Below are 17138 nucleotides of genomic sequence, written 5' to 3' on the forward strand. Positions count from 1 at the left end.
TTTGCTTTATGTCTAAAAGCCACTTAGGAGTGAGTACATATGATATTTGTCTTTCTGGGTCTGTGTTACTTTACTCAAAATGATGTTTTCTAGCTCCATATATTTGCCTGCAAATTTCAAGATGTTGTTATTTTTTTCTGCTGTGTAGTACTCCATTGTGTAAATTTACCACATTTTCCTTATCCATTCTTCGGTCGAGGGGCATTTAGGTTGTTTCCAGATTCTGGCTATGACAAACAATGCTGCTATGAACATAGTTGAGCACATGTCCTTGTGGTACGATTGAGCATTCTTTGGTTATATACCCAAAAGTGGTATTACTGGGTCTTGGGGAAGATTGATTCCTAATTTTCTGAGAAATGGCACCACTGATATCTAAAGGGGCTGGGTTTGTACAATTTTGATATGAAGGCTTTACTTCCTCTGTAGTTGGACCCTGCCCTCAGCCTTTGCAATTGGACTCAATATTGCCTCTAAAGTTGAACTCAGGGGGACAACAGCTTAATCCTAGAGCTGAGTCAGGGGTTCATTATTGCGTTCTAATAGGTTTTCCAGCTCTGGCATTCTAGGCTTCTTGGAAACTGCTTACCCTTTAACCCCTTGTATGCCCTCTATGGTCTATATATTATAGATAGATTTACCTTGTGGTGTTTAATGTGTGATCTGAAAATTAATAATCAAGACTGGAATAAAAGAACCTTAGCCAGGGTTGCCAAGGAAAGCGTAATTTCTGAATGTCAGCTGCCACTGAAATTTCTATACCTTGTGAATTTGTCACTTAATAAATAGCTCACAAACCTAGCAATTTGTCCAGATAGCAGGACTCAGAAGTGGCTTGATTATGGTGGAGATACTTTCTTTTTCTCTGTTTTCTCTGCTACTCAAGCGCTTCAAACTCAAGCAGCCAGGTTTTAAGATGACCTGCAGGGCGAAGCCTGCTGGGCGTGGAGGAAGCGGTTAGAGGCACCAGACAAGAGGACACTCACGCGAAAGAAAGAATCTTGACGTCAGAGATAAAGTACCATTCCTGGGAGGAGTTAGGAAGCCCAGTCACTCGCATTGGGAGCCCATTTGACCCAGTTGATGCGCCAGAGTCGCAGGTGGCTGGGCTGTGCCGAGATGTACCTCCGCTGGACAGCGGACTGTCCCAAGCCTCAGCGCCTGGGCGGTGAGCTCTTGCAGGCAGCCAGTGGGGAGCGCCACTCTCTGCTACTGTTCAGCAACCACCGGGTATACTCCTGTGGGGACAACAGCTTTGGCCAGCTGGGCCAGAAGACAGAGCAGAATACCGAACGGCCAAGTGAGTACCCAGCCCAGGAGCGGATGCCCGAATGGGACGGGATGTGGACGCCTCGGTCGCTGGACCAGGGATACTTTGAAGCCGGTTCCCCCAAGGATACTTGGAAGCCAGTTTCCCTGCTTTGAGCTGCTCAAGTCAGTGGTTTCCGTTTCCCAGGACTCTAGAGTTAGTTTGCGTTTGTTTCGGTTTCCAGTTCCTCTTCTTTGAGAAACGATGAGCCAATCAGAACTGCGTTTCTCTAGACAGATTAAAAGGCCCCTCCCCCTTGACTTTTCAGACTTTCAGGGGAGGGGGTGGGGGTTGTCTTCCAGACCGAGCGGGTTGTACACCTCTAACTAATTTAACAATGCCCCGCAACATTTTTTCTCCAAATTTTAAACAAAAGTATAATATCACTTTTGGGCATTAAGGCTGTTGTAGGAACCTAGAAAAAAAAAGCCACCTGTAGGGTCTGGAGAGATCGCTCAGTGGTTCCTAGAACCTATGTGCCAGATTATAATCACTTCCAGGGGATCTGATGTCTGGGTCACCAGCACACACATATGCACACAGTATCTTACACGCTCATAAAAATAAATAAAAATTATTTTTCAAAAGAAGCCACCTGTAGTCACACCAAGAGCTCTAATAACAGGGCTTGTCTTATTTTCTGTGTGTGTATTTGATCCTTATAGAATCATGTCGTTGTAAAGTATTGTATTTAAACAAATTGTGTTTTTACCAAAATATATTTATCTGTTGGGGTTTTTAATATATTATACTGATTCATAGTCTTATAAATATGGATCTAACTAAAGTTCTAGGGTTTTTTGGTTTGTTTATTTGTCATTTTATATGCTAAGCATCCATTCCACCATTGGGCTATATTACATTCCCAGGCCTTAACCATATTTGATTATGTGTTTAGAATAATTTGAATACACAGTAGCCCTCTGTTCTTTTAGGTGCAGTTCCTGAAAGCTGCAAATTTAGCAGGAAAAAACCAACAGGCAAAAAACAGCATTCAATTTTATCAATCTTTTACCTAGAGAGTAATTTGTCTGCATGGGAATTCACAGAAAGAAAATAAAACCCAAAGAGGTGCTTAGTTTCAGGAACTTGTGTACTCTATTTAACAAAAGAAAGGAGCCTGGGACTTTACTGTGTGGGACCATCAAGAAATAGTGATAGAGCCCTTGCCAGACATGAAAGAGGCCCTAGAGTCCCACCCTAGTATTGCAAAAAAGAACCGAACAGAAAAAGCAGAAAGAAGTAAAAAGATAACCTATGTACATTAATAGCCTAAAGCATTCATGGTAGCATTTGTTACTCGTGAAGAGACCAGCACTAGAGTCTTAGGGCTCAGGCCACTCTGAGGGGAGTGAGCAGATTCCAGGCAGAAATTTCCACAAACTTATACAGAGCTTAAGGGAGCAAGACAAAATAATTCTCTTGGTTAAAATGATCAGAGCCTGGTTAAAGTTACTGGACAGCTTTTATTCTCTGTGTAAAGGTTAGCTGGGCGTGTTTCAGTTTCATTTCCCTGGCCTGTGACATCATTAACAGCTGGGTTTCAGTTTGCTTATGTAGGAACTCAAGGTGATAAGCCTTGCCGCCAAGTTGTGTCCAGGCAGTCAGAATAACACCGCTGTGTTTCCCCATATGTACTATGAGCATATTGGGTTGTTTCCTCCCGGTGTTTAGTAAGGTCTCTAGACTTTGGTTTAACAGACATTGAAGGAGTCAAAGAGTAAAGTCTTGCTTTTTTTTAAAAAAATATTTATTTATTTATTATGTATACAATATTCTGTCTGTGTGCATGTCTGCAGGCCAGAAGAGGGCACCAGACCTCTTTACAGATGGTTGTGAGCCACCATGTGGTTGTCGGGAATTGAACTCAGGACCTTTGGAAGAGCAGGCAATGCTCTTAACCACTGAGCCATCTCTCCAACCCAAAGTCTTGCTTTTTGAAGGCAATTACTGTCTTAAACTCTAGAAGTTTATAACGTTATGGGAGTTTTCTCTTCATTTTTGTTTCCAAAGAACAAATCCGGTCATTGGCTACTCTGCACGTTGACCTCGTGAGCTGTGGGAAGGAGCACTCCATAGCTGTCTGCCGCAAAGGAAGGGTCTTTGCATGGGGAGCAGGTTCGGAAGGGCAGCTGGGGATTGGAGTATGTAAGGAAAACAACTTAATACCTATGTAAGTATTTTAATTCACTCCTTTCCCCAATAATTTTGCGTGATAGGTACTCAAACATCAGGACACAAAGATGACCTTGGCTAAGGTATCCCTAGCCTCAAGGGTAAGAGAAGTGGTCAGAAAATCATTTGCAGAGCCCATTGTTTAATTAGAGCTCATGAAGGAGAAAATCAGAATGAGATGATATGTGATTCTTGAGTCCTAATTTTATTTCTTATAATATACATACGGGGATGCACTTGTACTCCTACAGTAAAGAAAAATCAAAAACGACTATTTTAAGTACAAACTATCATGAAACCAAGAGTTCAGAAAGAAATATCACTTGATTCCCTTGCATCTGAGTAGAACAGAGCTTCTCACATTAAGCCACATCCTATGTGTTTCCCAAATATTCAATGAATGAAATTATGATGAAAAAGCCTAATGGAACATGTCATACTCTTTTAGTGAAGCTCTAGGATACATAGACCTTTACAGAGATAGAGACAGGAGTTCAAGGTCATCCTCAGTTGCCTAGGGAGTCAGAAACCAGCTAGATCTATGTGAAACCTTTTCTCACCCTCCTCTTCTTAAAGACTCCAAACACCCAAACTACACCAAACCAAACCAAACAAACCAACTGATGGAATGTGGTTTGGGCTGCATGCTGTACTTTGAAATGAAGAAATTCGATTAGGAAGGAGTGGACAGCAGGTCCTTCTAGGTAGTCAATGTCTTGTCACTTAGTGATGCATGATCAAAGAATATGGTTAGATGAATGAGGTTGCTGCTGTCTCCTTCACTGTCCAGGGAAATTATAACAGTGGGAGTGGCATTAGCAGGGTCAGTGTGGGAAAGAATAGTCTGCCTGGCCTAATGAAGAGATCTAAAAGGTGCAAAATAAGTGGGGGAACCCCAATTGCTACCCCGTCTTCACAAGGGGACAGAGATGATCTGGAGTTCTTAGAGGCTGGGAGGGAAACCCTTCCCCTCAGAAGTTAAAATCACAAAAAGAAGGAAGGAAAAAAACAGTGTGGCTCTTTGAGATAATGGTATTACAGAAGCACAAGAGGATAAAATTATTCTCTAAGATCTGATGCATTATCTAGAATACTTTTAAATGTCTGTAATTTCTTTGCTAATTCTTCCTAAACAAGGTTTAACAGACTTTTGTGACTTTTTCATTATAGGAACATAAAATTTCCAGATGGCATAAAAATAATCCAAGTTTCCTGTGGACACTACCACTCCTTGGCATTATCGGAAGGTAAAGAATACTTTGGGAGCCTCTGAATGTCACTAGAAAAATATTTTAAATATAAATTATAACCATGGATTTTTAATCCACCAGATCCACCAAGTTTCATTTGAATGCATTTAGAACTTTTTTAAATTTATTTATTTATTTTTTTCGAGGCAGGGATTCTCTGTGTAGCTCTGACTATCCTGAAATTCAGTCTGTAGACCAGGCTGGCCTTGAACTCACAAAGTTCGCTTGCCTATGCCTCCCCAGTACTGGGATTAAAGGCATGGGCATCTAGCTGCATTTAGAACATTTTAACTGTAGGTTTCATCAGATATGGTGGTCTTCATTTTTTTTTTTTCAAATGTCTCTGTTCTTATTCAAAGTAGTGTGTGTCTCACTGCAATCCGGGATCTCCCTTTCACATGAATGGCCAACTTTAGCACTGCCTTTATGCCTAATGTCTCATCCTCATCAGTAAATTGAACCTTTAGATAAAAGAAAAGTCGGGATGTCAGATTCAGGACCGTATATTTTCCCACTGATCTCTCTCATACCTCACCATCCTCATCCTCAGCTCAGATTTCTTGATGGGGCATGGTGAGGAGAAAATCAACTTTATCTTGTGAGGAGTGTCATGGTGGCTTCAAATTAAATGAAAAATGATTAACATAAAAGAACCCAGTTATTATTGGTATTTTTATGTGCAATAATTCACAGAAAAGAAATGAAACTAAAGCTGGGCGGTGGTGGCTCACGCTTTTAATCCCAGCACTCGGGAGGCAGAGACAGGTGGATCTCTGTGAGTTCGAGGCCAGCCTGGTCTACAGAGCAAGATCCAGGACAGGCTCCAAAGCTACAGAGAAACCCTGTCTCGAAAAATCAATTCTAAGAATTGAACTGCAAGACATGCTAAGCAAGAGCTCCTACACAGAGATATTTCTAAGTCCTGGAGATATGCACATATATGTATATTTCTGTAAACTATATATTATTATAATAATTATGTTATATTTATAATTTTATTTAATTAAATATAATCATATTATTTCCCCCTTCTCTTCCCTCTCTCAAACTCATGGCCTCTTAATCTTTAATTCTTATTGATACACACCTACATACATATATATATATATGTCATGCTGATTTAATTTAGAGTTGCTTGTGTGTATATGATTCCAGAGCTGAGCACTTGACATTGGACAAATATTTTTGGGACTCATCCCTGGTGAAGACTGGTTTTCATTCTCTCAGCAGTCATTATTGCCTGTAGTTCTTCTTCTAGGGGAAGGCCTCTGAGAGATTTCTCCCTTTGATTGTGGCTTGTCAGCTGATATCATTGGTCAAGTCTTATACAACAGTCATATTGCAGTTTCTCTGTCTTATCTAGAAGATATACTCTCTGAGTAGATTTTCTGTCATCTGACACGTTCTGTCTCTCGTCTTCCCTGAGCCAAGAGTCAGGGTTGTGTTGTAGATCTATCATCAGTTGGGGCGGTGCACACAATAGTTAGATGTACTCTGCATTTTGACCTGTTGTTTATGAGATTTCACTTCTTAGTTGTTGGTCTTAAAGTCATTTCCAAACCATTGCATGGTACTGCTGATGTTTTCTACAATCAGTTTTAGAGATTCAGGATTGAAATCGAAGGTTTAATCCACTTGGGAGTTAATCTTTGGGCAGTGTAGTAGATATGTATTCTTCGTGTGGACATCCAGTTTTCCTAGCACCATTTGTTGAAGGTGCTCCCTTTTCTCCAGGGTATGCTTTCAGCATCTTTGTAATGTGTTTTCATAGTTAGCATTCTATTTTGTTCCACTGATTTATATGTCTGTTTTTGTGCCAGTACCATGCTGTTTTTATTATTATATCTCTTTAATATATTTTGAGATTTAGAAAGATAATCACTCTAGTTGTATTTTTTCCTTTGTTTGTTTATTTGAACAGGCTTGCTTCTTTGATTACTGAGGGTCTTTCTTGTTCCATGTGAGTTTTTGGATTTTTTTTCTATTTTTATAAAGAATGTTGTGGAGGTTTTGATTAGGATTGCACTGAATCTGTTCATTGCTTTTGGTAGGGTTGCCATTTTCACAATATTATCTCTATCTACTCACGAGCATGGGAGCACTATATTGAAAGGGAGTGAGGACCATAGACAGCTCTGCCTCATTCCTGATTTTAATGGGAATGATTCAACCTTTTCTCCATTTAGGATGTTTGTCATATGTAGCTTTTATTAATTTGAAGTTTGCTCCCTCCAGTCCTAGTTTCTCTAGGACTTTTATTATGAAAATCTGTTGGAGTTTGTCAAAGAATTTTTCTGTATCTACTCAGATGAGCATGTGATTTGTTTCCTTACATCTAGTTACATTACTTGTTTATTGACTTACATATGTTGAGCCATCCTTACGTCTTTGGAATATAGCCAACTTTGGCGATCTTTTTCACGTATGCCACCACAGTTTAAAAGTATTTTATTGAGCATTTTTGTAACTATGTTCATAAAGATATTGGCCTGTGGTTTTGGTTTATCTGCCCTGTTCTTACCCTGTTATGGTATAGAGTGATAAGTGTTTTTTTCTGTTTCTTTCCTTTTGAATAATTTAAGAAGTAATGGTTATACATCTTCTCTGAAAGTCCAGCAGAGTTTTGCTGTGAATTTATCTGGGCCAGGGATTGTTTTAGTTCGTAGGGTTTTTATTACAGTTCGTATCTCCTTATTTCTTATGGGCCTATTTAGGTTGTTGATCACTTCTTGAATTAACTTTAGTGGTTTGGATGAATAGTGAAATTAATCTACTTCTTTTATATTTTTTACCTAGTAGAGTCGATATTTTGTATTGTTTGTTTTTTTTCTATTTCAAACTATTTCTGTACTGATTTGTATTATAGCTTGCCATCTGCTGATTTTGGGATTAGTTTGTTCATGCTTTTCCAATTCTTGGGTTGCATCATTAAGTCATTCATTTAAAATCTTTCTAGTTTTCAATATAGGAGCTCAGAGCTATACATTTCTCCCTGAGGATTGCTTTTAACGTATACGAGATGTTTGTGTGTGTTGTGTTCTTATTTTAATTCATTTCCAGAAAGTTGAGAACTATTTTTCTTGATTTCTTCATTTGTCATTCATCTCCAAGTGATGAGCTGTTTTATCTCAGTGAGTTTGTATATTGATAGAGATTTGCTTGTTGATAATTTTTTTTTGTTTTATTATGGTCAGATAGGATACTAAGTTATTTAAATTTTTTTAAATTTGTTGAGAATTTTTTTGTGTCATAGTATATGTTCTATCTTATACAAGTTTTCATGGGATGCTGTAATGAGGAGGAGCAAAGGGCTATGGCCCGGCTCCCAGCTAGCTTTACCCCAAATAACTACATGGAAACTGTATTCTTTTAAACATTTCCTGGCCCATTAGTTCCAGCCTCTTATTGGCTAACTCTCACATCTTGATTAACCCATTTCTAATAATCTGTGTAGCACCACGAGGTGGTAGTTTACCAGGAAGATTCTTAACCTGCATCCATCTCGGAGAGGAGAGCTATGGCGACTGCTTGGAGAGGAGAGGCATGGCATCTGGCTCACTGCCTTCTTCCTCCCAGCATTCTGTTCTGTTTACTCCATCTACCTAATTTTCTGTCCTATCAAAGGCCAAGCAGTTTCTTTTTTAATTAACCAATGAAAGCAACAGATAGATAAAGGCACTCCCACATCAGGATGCTGAGTAGAATGTATGTTCTTTTGTGTTGGGATGAATATTCTGAAGATAACTGTTAGGTTCATATGAAGTATGATGTCATAAAATTCTGATATTTCTTTGTATATGTTTTCTTCTCTAGATAGCCTCTAAACCTCGCTATACTTAGAGAAAGTGGGGTGGTAACATCATCTGCTATTATTGGGTTGGTGTTAATCTGTGTCTTTAATTCTGATCCTATAGTTGCTATGAAGTTGTGTGCACTAGAGTTTGGTGCCTAGATGTTTAGGATTCTGTTTTATTGGTTAACCGGTCCCTTGATTACAATGAATAGAAGAATTCTAATTTATTTGAGTTTTAACTATCTCTTTGACTCATTCTAGTTTGAAGTCTATTTTTTTCAAATATTAGGATGGCAATGCGTGCTTGCTTTCTGGTCCCATTTGTTGGGAATATTTTTTTCTATGTTTTTACTTTAGAGTAGTTTCTTTCCTTAAAACTACAATTGTTTTCTTGTAATTAACAGAAATATGGATTTTGTTTTTTTTAAATTCAGCCTCTGTCTTTTAATTTGACAGTCAATTCCATTAATACTTAAAGTTATTGTTTAAAGGTGTGTGTTGATTGCAGTCTTGTTCTTTTTTTTATTGTCTGTGTTCTTATTCTTAGTTTGTGTTTTAGTGATTATACCTTCATTTTTTTCCTTTCTGCAGTCTCTTAGCTATGTTTATTCCCGTCTTCAGTCTGAAGCATTTCTTCCAATATTCTTTTCAGGTCTGCTTTTGTATGTATGAATTCTGTTAGCATGTTTGTATCACAGAAACTTTTTTCTTTCTATCTCATATATGGCTAATAAATTCAGTGGGTACAGATATACAGTTTTGTTTTTGTAGTCTTGTAGAACTTGGATACATTGCTACAAGTTCTTCTTGCTTTCAGAGTTTTCATTGAGAAATAAGATATTATGATGGGTTTTATTTTATTTATTTTTTCTCTCGCAACTTTCAATATCCTTTCTTCTGTACATTTTAATGTTTTAACTGTTGTATCCTCTGAGGAATTTCTTCTCTGGTCTTGTATATTTGGTATTCTGTGTGTTTCTTGTGTCTTTCTGGGTAGGTCTTTCTTTAGTTTGGGACTGTATCCTTCTGTGATCACGCTAAGTTCTGGTTATGACACTCACCTGGAATCTGTCTCCTTTATCCATGCCTTAGTGCCAAGATTTGGTCTTTTCATGCTTTCTCACAATTAATGCCTGTTTGCTTCCTATCTTTTAAAATAGTTTTCACATTCTTTTGTTGTCTAATTTTTTTTATTTTTGTTTTTGATACTACATTTTTTACTTGATCAGTTCTACTTGTGAGCCTTTCCTCTGAGTTTTCTCCCTGGGTTATTGAGCTTTGAAAGTGTTTTGGTGTTTTCTTTTTAATTCCATCTCCATTTCTGCTTAAGTGCTCCTCAATATTTCTATCTTTGTATTAGATTTGTATCTCAAATTCATATTGGCTTCATCATTTCTCTCATGTTTGTTTTTTTTTTAATATGAGACAGGCATTTGTTCTCTATGTTCACTAAACTGTGTCCTTTTTTTTAACTCCTTGAATTCTTCGATGAAGTTTATGTTGTTCTTTTTAGGTTCTGTACCTCATTGATCATCTGAGTAATTCTCATTGAAGAACCTTTTACGGGATGGGTGTATCTGGGGGTGTATATACTGTCTTCATCTTTCATGTTGTTTCTACAAGAAGACAAGGGTGTGTGGACTTCTCTGGTTGGCTGTGTTTCTGACGTGGACAAGGCATGCTGTGAGACTGGACTCTAGAACGGGATGTGTGTACTCGGCTTGGACTGGAGAATGGATCTATCCCAGTCCACACGGGGTGACCAGAGTCAGGAAGGGTCATGCCATGGCATGCAGAAGGGTTACACGTGTCTCCTTATCACACTGACCAGCAGAAGGTTCCTAGTGGAAAGGAGCCTGTTATAGGGTGACTCCCAAAGAGAAGAGTGGCTGGGGGTGGGGTGGGGTGCCAGGATCCCTGGAAGGCAGCTGCAGGATGACGTGATTTGGGAACTGGAATTAAATTGTTACAGGTTCATTTTGACCCCCCTTGGCAGAAAAGATTGTTGGGAGCAGGGGGTGGGATGGGGTGGGTGGGTGGGGGGTGAAATAGTTTGAGGCTACTATAATTTCCCATGGTGACTTGGCTAAAATGGTTATAATTGAGAGATGAGAAATGGTTGTATTCTGCATAGACTTGGCAGCAGGGAGGTGAGAGTTAGGATTCTAGTTTGAATGCTATAGGAAACACAAGTCAAGGGCAACTCCAAGTATTTGCTTTTGCAAAGGAAAAGAATGGACATTGTTTTGAAGGGGCTCCTGAATATGAACTTGATGACATCTATGCCTTGCCTCTCATCAGAAAATTTTAGTCTTGTTTCCTCCTTTATCCTTGCTTTACTTTTTGAAGGTTTGTTGACTGAAGTACAATACAGAGTAGGAGAAAACTGTGCCCTTGCAACACCATGGGTGAACTTGTAGGGTATTATAGCAGTAACTTAAGCCAAACATAAAAAGACAACTACTACCTACTTCACTTACATGTAAAATCAAAGGAAGCTGGATTTCTAGAAACAGAGCAGAATGGTTGTTGCGAGGAATGCACAGGCAAGGGAGATGAAGTGTTCATGTATAGATGAATGCAGTCTGGAAACCTGTTGTTCTGTAATGTACCTACCATTAACAATAATGTGCGACCTTGACTAAGAATACAGGGTTTTGTTTTCTTCCACTTCCTGTTTGTTTATTTACTTGGCACTGATCACTGAACCCAAGACCTTGCTTAGTCTGAGCAGCCCCAGCCCTGCAAGCAGAATTTGCAAAAAACATCACCAACAAAAGCCCTGTGTGAGGCAATTTAATCACTAATTCTGGCATTTATTAGAGTGTATTGGATATTAGAATATTACTTCAACATTTCAAATATATATGTTTCTTTTGTCAATTATACTTCAATAAAACAGGAAAAGAAGTGTGGAACTAAGGTGATAATTTTTTACTATTTTGGTAATTGGTGTGCAATTCTTAAATGTTCTTTATTTTTGTAGATGGCCAAGTGTTTTCATGGGGAAGTAACAGTCACGGTCAGCTGGGCCTGGAAAACTACAGTTCCCAAGCCAGCCCCCAGAGGGTGAAGTCCCTGGAGGGAATCCCATTGGCTCAGGTGGCTGCGGGTGGCAATCACAGCTTTGCTCTGTCTCTCATGGGGACTTCATTTGGCTGGGGAAGCAACAGTGTTGGGCAGCTGGCCCTCAGTGGGGAAGAAGCCAAAGGTAAGGAAATAGTTCTTCCTCTGTAGCTGAAAGACTAGCCTGCTCAATGGCACATCACAGTGGTTTCCAAACCCTGCCACGTTAGCATCGCCTGGGAAACTGTATCAGTGTCCTATTGCTTTTGGGATAACACCACAGAACTTTTAGCTATACAAAACAATGCACTTTTTATGTAGTCAGTAGTCTGTTACCTGGTCTCAGGCAGCAGGGTTGCCTTGCTTCCTGAAGGTTCTGGGTGAGAATCCACTCTGTTGTCTTTCCTAGCTTCTATAGAACTCTAACACAAATAGGATATTCCCTGTGTCTTCAAAGTCTGCGGTGGCAGATGGCGTCTGTTTTAAGTCATGCCATTGTGACACTGGCTCTTTTGCGTTCATTCTCTCAGTTAAAGGAATACCATTGGCCCACCTGGATCATCCAGGCTAATCTTGCTACTTTATGGTCAACCGATTAGCATTTTTAATTAACTGATTTCCTTATTGTTCCTTTGCCAGGTAACTTATGTTTGCAAAGCTCTGGGCTTGGGATGGAAACCATTTGTCTACCTTTAAAGCTCTTGATGCCCAAGTTGAGAATGTCTGTGAGTGACAGTCAGGCTTCAGCCTTCTGGGCTTGGGAATCACTGATTATATTACAGGAAATGATTAGTTCCTGTGTTAAAAAAAAAGTCTCTGGGCACCCGTCGCTCTAAAATCCAATTCATTAAGAAGTCTTCTCAAAGAACTCCATTCTCCTCCATTGTCTCTTTGAATCTGGCCAATCTATATCAGCACCTACTATATGCCAGTACTTTGGAGATCACTTACATCCTATCTAACTCTCTTAAGATGAGTTCTCTTATTCTCTGTGTCACTAACATATGTTCTGGCACCTACTATATATCAGAAATGAACACAAATTATGAAAACGTATTGGGAGCCTTGGTATGTTTGAGGTTAATTGCTTGATTTTTTCTAGAATTTTTCACTTTTAAAATCCTGTTGAGCTATAAGACAGAAATGTAGATACTACAAAAGTTATAGAATTATAAAGAATTCTGAGCTACCATACCACACACACACCAGAGTCTCACTTTGTAATCCACACTGGTCTCTGAGTCTTTCTCTTATATTCTAGAAATTCTGCTTTCTTTCAGCAGTGAAAATCCACAAGCCTAATTCAATTGGTGCCCTGAAGAGTTTGGGTGTGGTTTATATCAGCTGTGGTTACGAGCACACTGCAGTGCTTACCCAGGTAATTCAAACGTGCTTCTCCTGTTTAGACGTTGGAGAAACGGTAAAATCATATGTGTCCTGTCTAATGTGAAAAACAAGCGATCTGAGTCTGTACAGGTTACTGTAACAAAGCCCTGTCAATTGGGATGCACACACTTCTCAGAGTTCTTGAAGCCAGGGAGGCCAAGATCAAGGTGCCAGCAAACTTACATATGATGATGGGTACCCAGCAGACTTACATATGATGATGGGTACCCTTCTGATTCCTAGGAGTCAGTTGATGTGTTCTCATGTGGCGAAAGGGGTCAGAGTATCCTCTCTTGAGTCTTCTTTTATAAAGAGAATAATTCCATCAATGAAGGATTTACCCTCATGGCTGAATAATCTACCAAAGGCCCCAGTTCACCTCCTAATAGCACTATAATAGAATTTAGGTTTTGTTTTAAAGATTTATTTTGTGGGTATAGATGTTTTGTCTGCCTGTATGTCTGAGCATCACATGCACACACAGTGTTCATGGAGGCCAGAAGGGGGGGCCAGAGTCCCTGGCACTGACGTTATAGACAGTTGTTAGACTCTTTGTGGGTGCTGGGAACAGACTTTATGTCTTCTGCTGGGACACAAGTGTTCCTAACTGCTGAGTCATTCTCTCCAGTTCTTGGAAATTATGATTTTAAATATATAAATTTAAAAATGCAAATGTTCAAATATGACATAAGATGGATTTCAATATCAAAACATACCTACTTAATGTGCAAATGTCTAAAGAGGAAAACTGAACATAAATCAGGAACTTTCTCAAGATACTGTAGTAGAAGCAAATGTAGAAGCCATTTTAGGCCATTTGTCACTGTCAGTGCAGGTACACAGAAAAATTTATTGTATCGTTTTCAATAATCCACTCCACAGACAAGAACACACTTCATCACATTCCTTGCTTGATACGACAAGCCAGTTTGGTTAGTGTTTCCTCCGCCTCTTATCCTGACTGTCCAGTGTATTCTAATGGGACAGAGAGGTCTCACCATCATAAAGAACAGGCTTGAAAATGATTTCTATAACTTAAATGCTTGTTTAAAGACTGCATTCTGCAGGACCAGGTAGTGTATCAGTGGTAGAATCCTTGACTTTTTGGAGCTGATTTTTCAATGCCAGAAAGAAAGTTTATATGCCAAATGATTTTTAAATAGTATTATTACTACTAACAACTGTGATTTCAATAGATAAAATGAGGACCATAGGAATTAATATAAGTGCTCTGTCACTTAGCTATATTCCTAGTCCAACAAATTATTTTATTATTTTTATTACTTGTTTTAAAACCATGACTTCAATTGTTTGAATTATATTAATCTTAGTTGACAAGAGAAATCTAGAAGTGTGTGTCTGTGTGTGTCTATGTGTATGTGTGTAAATGAGTGAAAGGGCAAGAGGATTCAGATTCTCTGGAGCTAGAGTTCCAGGAGGTGGTGAGCTGTCTGATATGGAGCTAGGAATCAATCTCTGTCCTCCGCAGTACATGATCCTAAGTGCTAAGCCATCTTTCTAGCCTCTCTCATAGCAATTTTGAACGTATAATATATTTTTAACATTTTGTGCATAATTTTAAAGGAAATTTCATAGATAAATTTTTAAATAACTTTTGGAATAATAAGATGGATAATTTTAGAATAAGTTTCTGGAAATTTTTAAATGAATATAGATAATTTTGGAATAAATTTATAGAAGTGTATAAATCAACTTATAAAATACAAAAATCAATTTCACATATTGCTTTCATCTTGTGATAGTTATATTTTAAAACATGAAATTAATCTGATTCCTTATTTTTAAGCAGGATGGGAAAGTGTTTACATTTGGAGACAATAGCTCTGGGCGGCTTCAGCACAGTCCCCAAAGTGAGAGAAGAGGCCCACAACCCGTGGAAGGACTTGGTGGCCCTGTTTCAATGATAGAGTGTGGAAGGTATTGAGCTTTTTAAAAGTGTTTTAATAGAAAGTATTAAGCTTATTACTTAGAAACACAAAAACAAGCTGAACAATGTTTCAAAATATCAAGAAAGAAAGAAAGAAAGAAAGAAAGAAAGAAAGGAAGGAAGGAAGGAAGGAACGAACGAACGAACGAAGGAACGAAGAAACGGAGGAAGGAAGGAAGAAACCTAAAACATGTGGCTACACTTTTATCTATTTATTTATGTTTTTCAAGACAGGGTTTCTCTGTAGCTTTTGAAGCCTGTCCTGGAACTGGCTCTGTAGACCAGGCTGGCTTTAAACTTGCAAACATTCACTTGCCTCTGCCTCCCGAGTGCTGGGATTAAAGTTAGTCTGGAATGTAGCCCAGGGACTGAAGTGCTCTCTGCACAAGCATGAGGACAGAGATCATATCCCCAGAACCCACGTAAAGGCCGGGGGCAGGTATGGCAGTCCACTTGTCATTCCAGCCCTGCCAGGCAAAGACAAGGTACCCCACAGAGACTAGTCATCTCAGCAGTCTTTGCCTGGCCTCATTAATAGATCCTCATCTTAATGAGTAAGGTGTTGTAATATGAGCGGCGGGGCTTATGCCCAAAAATAATTACATGGAAACTGTATTCTTTTAATCACTGCCTGGCCCATTAGTTCCAGCCTCTTATTGGCTAGCTCTTACATATTGATCTAACCCATTTCTAATATTCTGTGTAGTAACACGAGCTGGCTTACCAGGAAAGATCTTAATCTGCGTCTGTCTGGAGTGGGAGAATCATGGCGACTCACTGACTCGGCTTCTTTCTCCCAACATTCTGTTCTGTTTACTCCACCCACCTAAGGGTTGGCCTATCAAATGGGCCTAGGCAGTTTCTTTATTAATTAACCAATGAAAGCAACAGATTAATACAAGACCCACCTCCATCAATAAGGAATAAGATTTCTGACATCAGCCTACGGCTCCCACAAACACACATGTACATTTGCCCACACTCATGTGGGCATACCTACCTACATGCTTGCACACTACCCATGCACAGATACAGGAGACAGAAAAACGTTAACTCAAGTGGATTACAGACCTTAATTTGAAACCTGAACCCCTCAAAGTGCTAGAGGGAGACAAGAGGAAAATCCTTCACGACTCAGGCATGGTAGAACTCTCTGAGCAGGACTCCAATAAAACAGAAGCAGCTCCAAGAATTAACAAATTGAATTGCATGGCATTTGGAAGCAAGGAGTCTACTGGCAGAGTGAAGAGACAGTCAACAGAATGAAAAAAAATTCTTGCCAGCTGCTTCAGACAAAGGGCTAGGATCTAGAACATAGGGGGAAAAAAACCCAAACTGCTAAGAAACGGGCCATGAAATGAGCACATGGTTCTCTCCGTAGGCAGCACAAATGATCTGTAAACGTGTGTACTATCTTTAGCCTTTGAGATTCCACCTCACCCATGTCAGAATGGCTGTTGCCAAGGACAAAAGCACAAGGAATCTTGATGAGGATGGAAAAAAAAATCTAGTGCTGGTGGGAGTTTAAACTGGTGCAGTCACCATGGAAATCAGCATGGAGATTTCTCAAACACTTAAAAAGCAGAACTACCATTGGACCCAGCTGTGGCACTCTTGGGCACATACCCAGAGGAATCCATATCTTCCCATGAATACTTACATACTATTTACAAAAGCAAGGAAATTGTATCAGCCTAGACATCCCTTGATAGACGATTGGTAACGGAAATGTGATACAAATATACAATAGAATTTTCTTCAGCTATCAAGAAAAACGGAGTGTGAAATTTTTAGGAAAGCGAATAGATCTGGAAGTTACTATATTAAGGGGGGTGACTCAGACACAAACAAGCGCATGTTCTCTCTCAGGCAAATCTTAGCTTTTACTGTTAGTCTCTATGCATGCAAGTGGGTGAAAGCGTGATATGTCATGAAACTATAAAGGGGACCAAAAAAAGAAAGAAAAGACATATTGTGGAAGGAGAGCAATGGAGTGCTTGTGACATGAGGTCAGAAAGGATGCTACAGGGTGAGAGGGACACAGGGAGATGTGAGCACACCTGGCAAAAAGAAACAACAAAAGAAAACTTTTGAGAGCATCATGATGTAGACTAATATTTTACATGCTGTGTTTTTGTTTGTTTGTTTTTTGAAACAGGCTTTCTTTTTTTAAATTTTATTTATTTATTTATTTTAAGCTATAACCTTTTT

At 39.1% G+C, this 17138-nt stretch overlaps 1 protein-coding gene across 1 annotated transcript in view; it reads left to right on the forward strand.

Moving 5' to 3' along the window:
• The first annotated feature begins 1081 nt into the window (after window positions 1–1081).
• Window positions 1082–17138, forward strand: part of Herc6 (HECT and RLD domain containing E3 ubiquitin protein ligase family member 6) — an 82311-nt gene continuing 66254 nt past the window's right edge. The window contains exons 1-6 of the mRNA XM_057778396.1: window positions 1082–1300; window positions 3323–3482; window positions 4655–4731; window positions 11514–11738; window positions 12874–12971; window positions 14790–14917. Of these exons, the coding sequence (XP_057634379.1) occupies window positions 1084–1300; window positions 3323–3482; window positions 4655–4731; window positions 11514–11738; window positions 12874–12971; window positions 14790–14917 (905 nt within the window). The 5' untranslated portion in view covers window positions 1082–1083. The remainder of the gene's footprint in view (window positions 1301–3322; window positions 3483–4654; window positions 4732–11513; window positions 11739–12873; window positions 12972–14789; window positions 14918–17138) is intronic.

This window comes from Chionomys nivalis, chromosome 1, assembly GCF_950005125.1.
Source record: "Chionomys nivalis chromosome 1, mChiNiv1.1, whole genome shotgun sequence".
Taxonomy (NCBI): domain Eukaryota; kingdom Metazoa; phylum Chordata; class Mammalia; order Rodentia; family Cricetidae; genus Chionomys; species Chionomys nivalis.